This window comes from Lepeophtheirus salmonis, chromosome 7 (assembly GCF_016086655.4).
Source record: "Lepeophtheirus salmonis chromosome 7, UVic_Lsal_1.4, whole genome shotgun sequence".
Lineage (NCBI taxonomy): Eukaryota > Metazoa > Arthropoda > Copepoda > Siphonostomatoida > Caligidae > Lepeophtheirus > Lepeophtheirus salmonis.
The window spans coordinates 22351056-22360432 of record NC_052137.2 but is presented as its reverse complement, the minus strand read 5'-3'; the positions used below and the strand labels follow the sequence as shown (position 1 = coordinate 22360432).

The window sequence follows — 9377 nt, the reverse complement described above, 5'->3', positions numbered from 1 at the left end:
AATTTCTTTAATCATCAGAAACATCAATAGATAGTTTTCGTTCTAGGCGTGACTTTCTAAACAGTGTTAACAAAGCAATAGAATCATAATTGATATTATAATTATTAATTATAAATCACCGGTTATATCAAGCAGATATGAGTGTGAGTCTCCAAACTAAGGATTTGACTGATTACTTGAATTTTTTGAAGAGTGTTCAAGAATCACATATATGCGAGGAGAATGAAATATATTTAAAAAATGCTCTAAGAAGATATGAAACGCTATGGATCCCATTGGTACGGAGTCATTGCTCAAGGAATGAATCTTTAAGACCTCCTTTAGGTAGTATATAATTAAGTTTATTAAACTCAAAAATATTTCCTTGTTTTTTTTAGATGTTCATTGGATGTGGCATTTACATTTTCATAATCCTCATGCATACAAAAAAGATCTGGAAAGTAGTGGAGACATTCTGGACCATGGATATTTTGTAGGAAATGTGGACAAAACTAAAGAAATTTGGGAAAGAGAATATCCTTCAGAACCTTATGAATCACCTCGTGATCATGAAAAAATAGAGAGTTTCTTAAATAATTTTGTAAGCTCCTTCTCCTATAATCTAATCGAGGCTTCCAAAAGGCAGAGTGGATTTTACTATCAAGTAATTTTGAATGTTTAAAAATGAATGAAATCTAAAAAAAAATATTTATATTCGTATTTGGGTTGGAATGCCACATTACGGAAATAATCAATTTCAAAGGGAATGCATTGGACGTTATGAAAAGTTTTTAAAATTGAAATCCCAACATCCTATAGAGTTTCTGGTTCCTTTTATAGACATCGATTTTGCATGGCATACTCATATGGTGGGTATTTTATTGGTTTTTACTATTTTTTAGGAAATGAAAATTTATATTTTTCCTAGTCAAAACCCATCCTATATGCAAAAGAAACTTCTGAAATATTAGGAGGAAAAATGTTGAATCATAATGACTCAGTAAGCAAAGGGACTTTAGAGGATTCACATAAAAGGACAACATTGCTTTGGAAGGGTAATACAATCATGATAACCTATCTATATTTTTTATTGATGAGCTTGGTGTGGTTTTAGAAGTTTTTTGTGAGAATTACGAGATCTCAGGTGTGGTACATAGAGGGGAGAGTTCAGAAGGAAAATTGTTTGATATACCCAGTAAGATAAAATCGGAATCTTTTTTTAACGGAGTGAATAGAAATATAAAATTGGATCCAGCGATATATTTCACAAATCAAAGCTCAATAAAAGCTTCTGAATATGAACTCGATTTGAAGGTGACTGAAGTCAATCCCTATGGTCCAAAAATACTTTTTGAGATCAATAACATCATATCATCTGAAACAACTGAGAAGGATACTATTCTCTTTCTGGTTGAACATGAACATATCTTTCAAGTTGGAATTTATTCATCAGTTCTCATTGAGTTGGAAGTTAATGTACGAAAAACCCATAATAAACTTTGCATGTTTGTGTTTGGAAGTAACACAGAGTCTAAACTTTTATCGAACATTAAACACGAACTAAATCCCTTCTTCCGTGATGAGGAAATGAGAATGTGTCTAAATTTATCTGATGGAGGTATTTATAAGAATTACTTTTAGTAAATGAAATATTAAAAATTATTTAACACAATAGCGAGTTTAAAACTCAACTTTGAAAATCTATCTAATGAACATTTGGAAAATGCTTGTGGTTACAAAATTTTAAATACTTTACCTGGATCATACGAAGATTGCATAGTTCCAGAAATGGTTCAAAGTTTGTGGGGCCCAATTTCTCTGAGCAAGCATTCATCTGATGAGGATAATGACTGCAAAGCCGTGGTTCACACGTAATATTTTACGTATATTTTACTAAACTACCTATCATATATTTTGAATTTATTAGAATTGTGGATAAAAAGGATGATTCCCGTGTATTCACTGTTAATTTGGTTCATTCCTTGAATTTGGGAATGTCATCTGTGCAGGTTATCTACCATGGAAATAGAATGTCTGTAGCTCATTTGATTGGACCAGAATCTTTAAGTACATCGCATATAAATGAATTTCAAAGGGTAAATTTTGTGGAAATGGTCTATTTATTGTTTTCTATTAAATTTCTTTTAGTACTATAATTCTCCTTGGAGAGCTATGATAATCAAAGACAATCAAGGAGATTGGGGAATACTAATTGGTCATTGGATTGGAGTGACTAAACCAACAAAATCACAAGGACCAAGTAAATAATATTTTAATTTCCATTTTGTAATAAGTTAAAATTAATGTTTTAATCAGACATAATTCAATTCTATTTTGTAACATTTTTTCTTTGCCAAAAATTATAAATTGTATAATAACTTAGGTGCACTTCATCTAAAAGGAATTTCTGCAGAGCCTGGAAAACCCGGATATTTTCAATTTTCTTTTATGAATTTAAGGTAACAGCACCCGACTCTACACCACAAAAGAATTTCTTATTAATATGATTTTTTTTGCTCCAGGTCGAATAAGACTCTGAATTTTGAATTGCCCGATAAATCCAGTTCAATATTTGGAAATGAGGAATTTAGCTTTCATATTCCAGATAAAATGAGCGTAAATATGAGCAATGGTGAAATGTTATTTCATTCCGATATTGGAGATGAAATAATTCAGTATACAACATTGAGCTTTGCTGTTTCTGTTCTATATTTGATGGTTCTTCCAGTCCCTGAGGATATGAATATTGCAAAACGTCAACATGTTCCAGATAAATATCAGCCATTGTACTTTAGATCTCAAGACAAGACGTTTTTTGGTAAGTTTCTACATTAATTCAATGGCTAATTAATTATGTATATTTCATTTTAGTTCTGAGTGGAATACAAAGTATTAAGCAGATGCCTACAAATTCTACGATTTACCATTATAAAAAAATGAGTAACTTTTCGTCGTATAGGCCGAGTTATCCAGGATATCTCTATTACGGTTACTATAACGATATAGATTATTATCAACAGGATCAATATTTTACATGTGATGTTGACGTTTTGGATAGTTTTATTTATGATAAAGATGGAAAAATAACTAAACAGATATCCGATGTTGATATTTGTTCTGACAAAAGTGACAACAATGATAAAAACAGAGATGAGGAGGAGGCTGGAGATAATGATAATTCTCATGGAGACAACGGTTATGAAGAAGAGAAAGACACTAATAACAGTAGCAATGATGATAATCTTGCCCAGGGAGGCACAAGTAGCAACAACGATGATAATTCTGCCCAGGGAGGCACAAGTAGCAACAACGATGATAATTCTGCCCAGGGAGGCACAAGTAGCAACAACGATGATAATTCTGCCCAGGGAGGCACAAGTAGTGTCCTAGCAGAGACTAGCAATAATGATAGTGGAGGTGACGGTGGGAATTCCTCCTTTTTTGGTGGCTCATCTTCTGGTGGGGGAGGTTCCACTTGTGGAGGTGGGGGAGGTTCCACTTGTGGAGGTGGGTCTACCTGTGGAGGTGAGGGCTCTACTTGTGGTGGGGGGGATTGAAAAATTGAATTATCAAGTAGTGCTCTGACTAGGTAGTACATTTTTTAAATGATTGTCAAGATATTCATTTTATTCCATTATGTTATTAATTTTATTACTAACTAATTAAATTTTTGTATTATATTGATATCTGCTAAAATTACATCACTCTAAGATGCAATTTATTCCCTATATAAGATTATAAATATTTTCACTATTATAAACCATCAAGTTTATTAGTTTCAAGTCTAAGTAAAGTCTCAAATCATCAAATCAAAATTAGGAAAATAAAAATTTGTAGTATCTAATTCATTAATTTCTTATATCTATACTTTTCTATGTTATAGCATATTTAATATCTAGTTGAGTCTAGTAAAAAAAAGTTCTTGGTATAGAAAGAGAGGGAAAAAAAGGAAGAATAATTATAAAGAGAAAGTGGTGATGGTAGATTTTAGTAAACGTGCCCGTGTTTTTTATTTTCTTTAAATGTTATAATTATTATTTTATTTTTGAGGATAGAACGTCTAAGTATAAAGTGTAACAGCGAGTGGTTGTGTGCTTATGAATGGCGAAGAGTAACAGTCCTTAGAGTTGTATAATACATATAATGTCATTGAGGTTATCAAAGTAACCATCAAAATACGTAGTCAAATCCATAATTATGAAAAACCAATGAAGCTTCTATATTTAAAGAAAGTTACCTAATCAATGAATACAAACGAATGTATACGTGGCAAAATATATACGTTTGATTTGATTCAAATCAGGAACAAACTCAATACATGATATTAATCAAGGAAGTGAATAGTTCTGTTTTGAAATTTTGTGACAAGCAAAACATAAACAATAAGCAAACATCATCCAACATTCTTTCCAGCAAGTGGAAGCACTCTCACAAAAGTCAGCTCTATAGGCCAGTTTCTAAAGGGTTTAAACTCCAAGTGATAGAAGAGTGCAATACAAACGTCTATTCCATCTTATGTTAAAATACTTTTCTGTCCAGCCTACGAGAGACTTAATTTGGTCCCTTTTTTTCAAATGTAATATATTCCTTTTCTCATTCTTTCATCATGCCAATGAATTTTTGATACTAATATGGTACCATATCGAGTCCAAAGCATGTATAACCCGCCACAGAGACCTCCTCCAAGTCTCTGTAGAATCCCATATGAGGAGGATAACTATGTACTGCTTCTCGATCTCGTCTGAAGAGAGTAGTTGAAGCTGGAGGAAATCAAATTCAGGAATTATAATCTTCATAAAAAATTTCCTGTACTGTTGTGCGCATGGTTTTATGGGACATTCAAAGACTTTTTGGACACTCGGTACACAAAACATTTTAAGGTGTAGTTTAGAGTTTTATTAGTTTATTTGATTTAAGAGTCTTACTTAAGGTGGGTTCTCTGAAGAGCTTACACAATCATAATTTCTCCCTCATTATTATTATTATTGTACTTACTTAACTTCATTACTTCATTTGAGGAAAATTTTCAAGATTGCTTTTAGCTTGACAAGTCACATCATATATTGTATATCATCATCCTCTTTTTCAAAGCTAATAATTTTAAGAGAAGTAAAAATAACACCATTTGTACGACCTTACTGGATATTCGATGCCTTCCATTGCCTAAGAGAAGAAAAGTAAAATTAAATTCAAATATCTGGGTATATATTGTACATAATTCCATATTACCTCCTCGGATTTTTAGTACAGCTCTTTTCCACTTAACCGTAGGAGGTGGATTTCCAAGAACTGTAGCATTGAGTATAAATCTCTCTCCTGGGGGTTTTTGAGTGAGTCTGACATCCATTTGAATTTCTATAGCAACAAAAATGGAAGATGAAGTTAAAATTTCATGACGAAGAGGTTGTGTGAGTATAATATTATAAAAAGTTCCAAGATTCTTCAAGTTTCCAGTTCTTGCACATCTTTACTAAATTCATTATACATATAATTAATAAATAAAATCAAGAAATCATACTTCAACAAGGGGGGAGGCTTTAGCCTCTCTAAAAGTTTCTGAAGCCCCCCACCCCAATATATATATAATAAACCCTATTGATATAAGTAGTTATATAACAGCATCGAAGTAAGTCCCATTTAATTTATAGTGTTATATATAATGCTAATTAGAACTCAAATTAAAAACACCCAAAAAAGCCATGCATTTTATTCAACTAAAAAATACAGATAACCTTAGATCTAACGGACTAATGGGGAGAAGGTATCTGTTGTTGATTACATTTTGAAACTCAAGAGATGTCCTGCTCTAATTATATGATTTTTAGCACATTTTTGGACCAAGTAGCCAAAATATAGTGCCTTTATTATATTTATACTATTGGGTTCCAAGAAGAAATAGTGAAAGTGAGCTATTCTTAGTAATTTTACTGACGTTATGAAAATTTCAATTTTTGTTTAATAATTTGAAACCAGGAAAATTTTAAATTTCAGTTCTTTTTTAAAACCGGGAGAAAGACGATTTCGGGGAAAAAACCTGAAGAAAATTGATTTTTTGGAAAAATGACTCATTATAGGAACCGAGAACAATTTTTCCGGTTTCTGTAAAAACGGTTTTCTATCCCTTATCACTACTTAGTTTTAACATAATTTAAGAATTTCCCCTCAACTTGGAAATTTTCCTGGAAGCTAAATGTTTCCTTACTTATTACTCAGGGTGAAATTCTGAGTTTTAAACGTATTCATAGAAAGAAATTCAAGTCTTCTGGCCTATTCAGTCTGTCCTTCGACTTTTATAAACTGAACACAAACAAAATACTCACTAGCATTCTTCATTGTTGAATAATAAAATATATTCCGTAAATAATCTGCGCAACTCACAAACGTTTTACGAAACGCCGTCTAATATAAGACATTCGGCGCTCGGTTCAGGTTCATCTTTTAGAACTGATAATAAGTTTACTTTACACTTTCTTGGTTTATATTATTATAGACTCATAAATGTTTTTGTTTTTTTTTAATTTTGTTATTTCCATTAAAAAAAAACTAATTCAAAATTTTCAAACATTGAGTTTTATGAGACATGTCATCTGAAAAATATGGTTTTTATTAGAAAAGGTCAACAAATATGTCATTTATCCGTGGAGGATGAAGAGAAGATGATGTTCTCCTTTTAGCAATCGAAACCTCGAGGGATCTATTTCATGATTGCTCCAGAGTCTCTCATATTATAGCTTTGGCTTTTGGGTTCCTACAAGAAGTGTATGGGGCTCCAATCTCATTGGTTGAGGGGTAGGTAATGTTTTCTCCCAGTCATAAAAACCACTTTAAAGGAGAAGCTGTTATAATGAAAGTTTTATTAGGCTTCTACCTGGCCAGATCTTGAAATTCCAACATATCCATCGGCTGGATCAACTCATAGAGAAGTCAATCTCCATTTTAGACGTTTTTAGGGAGGACAGCTCTCGCTGAGTTGTTAATAAAGCTTACCGACTGGCCAGGGAATTCTCTTGACCAGAGAGATTTGAGACTGCTCTGTTTTGTTACTAATGAATTAAATAAATAAAGCCCGTGTAGTTACGTCAACAGATAGTTGATCGATACTACGTCATATATCACAAAGTTTATTCGCTTTGCTTCTTGTAGCTATTTTTCTTGAGGATCTTTGAGAGTTATAAAAAGTATCCACGTTACATTGTGCATTGGAAGTTGCATCATTATTAATTATCTTCATAATTCTCCTACACCCAAATATATTTCCTAACATTCCTTTTATATAACCAAATAAATTACTTTTTCTGCAATCTAATATATAAAAATAAATTATATATTAGGTTGCAGAAAAAGTAATTTTGTATTTATTGTCCTTTTTTTAAGCTAAGTATATCTTGTTCTTTATTGTGACATCGGATCATACGATAAGCTGTTGTAAAGGTGTGCTTGTGTACTACAAACTCTTTTCGACAGTATTACGCTTGGCCAATTCAGTCGTGAATTATCGTGCGTCGAGGAAGAAAGGAAGAAATTCGGCATATTTTACATTTTTATTCCTGATTGGAAAAAATGCGTCGAAAGCGACCAAAAAATTTCCAATATATACTTGGGCGATCCGTTTTCGGTTCATGTTGAAGAATAGTGGTTCGAGCGATTTTTTTTGCCTTTATATTATTTTCCTCTCAATTCTCCCTTCTACTGTAAACAACTCGATCGCTTGAAGCTGGCGATCGAACAGAAGCGGCCAGCATTGGTGAATAGGAGACAACAAGACATCATCAAGACAATGCTAAGGTACACTCATTTTTGATGACACGCCAGAAGCTCCGGGAGCTCTTATGGGAAGTTCCTATGCATCCACCCTACAGTTTTCCTCTGGCATACCTGTTCCTGTCTATGTTCAACGCGCTTGGGAGTACAAATTTCTATGAGAAGGGCATTACGAAGTTTGATTCTCGTTTGCAACAAATTATCGAACAGAATGGTGCATACTTGACTTAAATCAGATGTTCCTTATACTTCTTATAAAGCATTGAAATGAAGCGAAAAAATACGTAATTACTTTTTTCCCAACCATTTATAATATATTTACTTTATATCATTTTGACCCCCCCTTACCGCTAAAAATTATCCAGAACGTTATATAATTACTTAATATAAATAGGTTTATTGTATATATTTTGTGTACAAGTTGCGACCGAAAAAATTCAATGAGCAATTTTAAATGAAGGATTTAGAGTACCTACTTCTTGGAATAAGGATCATGCAATAATTGAATATTCCATGGATAATCGATATTGTTTACTATTTGTACATATACATGTCCCCTACTCATAAATATATAAATAACAAATGAAAATGAAATGATAGCTCAATTAATAATTGGATAGTAGGTTTGATTGATGCACATGTTCCAAAACAAAAATTATGTATATGTCGCGATGGAGGTAAGATGAGGAAATTTAATATGCACCGGAAGGACCCCCTGGAACATCATGAAGGGCTTAAACGTCAGCAAGGCTATAGTCTGTCGGATCAGAAATCGTTTGGCTGATGGGGAAAGCCTTAAGTGAAGGCTTAAGCCTAAATACATCATGGAGGCCTTTATCGTCAACCCAACGATGAAGATGTCAGAACACACCAAGAAGAAGAAGGTGCATCGTTCTACTGTCGGCCAGGCTACTCGAAAGTGTGAAGGAAGGTAGCTTGGAAAAATTAAGAGGCCACTCCTGTCCCAGTGTCAAAAAGAACTCAGTCTTCAGCGAAGCCAAAAAATCTTGAATGAGCTGAACCACAACAGCAACAGGGTAATATTTTCTCTTATAAAAAGACCTTGACAAAAAAAAACTGTCTACAAAAAGCAACATGATCGTGTGGTATGCGTTGAAAAGGCTGACAACAGCATCAGGGCAGTCACCAAGACGAAAAATCCAGCTTCTGTGATGATGTTGGGGGTTGTCGAATCAACTGGAGAAAAAAGTGCCTCCAATTTGGTTTCCTGTTGGATATCAGTTACCTGCGGCCGACTACTTAATGGTGTTCAAGGAAAATGTGGTCCCATAGATCACCAATACCATGAAGAAGTCCAACAAGGCTACGTACGTATTTCATCAGGACGGGTCTCCGGCCTTTACTGCTAATATTGGACAAGATTATTTTTCCCCTTTTTCTGTTTCTTTTTTTACGAAAGGTTGCGTGGTACAATAAAGGTAACGCCTTGATATACATATAAAGTTCTTAGGAATTGTTCACAGCTTAAAAGGAAATAATTCAAATTCAACCAATGAACGTTCATTAGGAGAAAAATCCCCAAAAAATTGACAGCTAACAACAAAATACAAAAAATATTTTTGTGTGAGCAAGGTTTTCAATTAGTATAGTTCAATTTAAATGATAGACCTAAATAG

At 33.2% G+C, this 9377-nt stretch overlaps 1 protein-coding gene across 1 annotated transcript; it reads left to right on the top strand.

Annotated features, from left to right (window-relative positions):
* On the top strand, positions 1-3823 carry LOC121121493 (uncharacterized). The gene is made up of 11 exons (XM_071889922.1): positions 1-324; positions 378-645; positions 707-848; positions 908-1034; positions 1094-1597; positions 1655-1850; positions 1907-2075; positions 2128-2239; positions 2363-2438; positions 2502-2797; positions 2851-3823. The coding sequence occupies exons 1-11, from the start codon at positions 138-140 to the stop codon at positions 3534-3536; spliced, it is 2763 nt and encodes a 920-aa protein (XP_071746023.1). The 5' UTR covers positions 1-137; the 3' UTR covers positions 3537-3823.
* The last annotated feature ends 5554 nt before the right edge of the window (positions 3824-9377 follow it).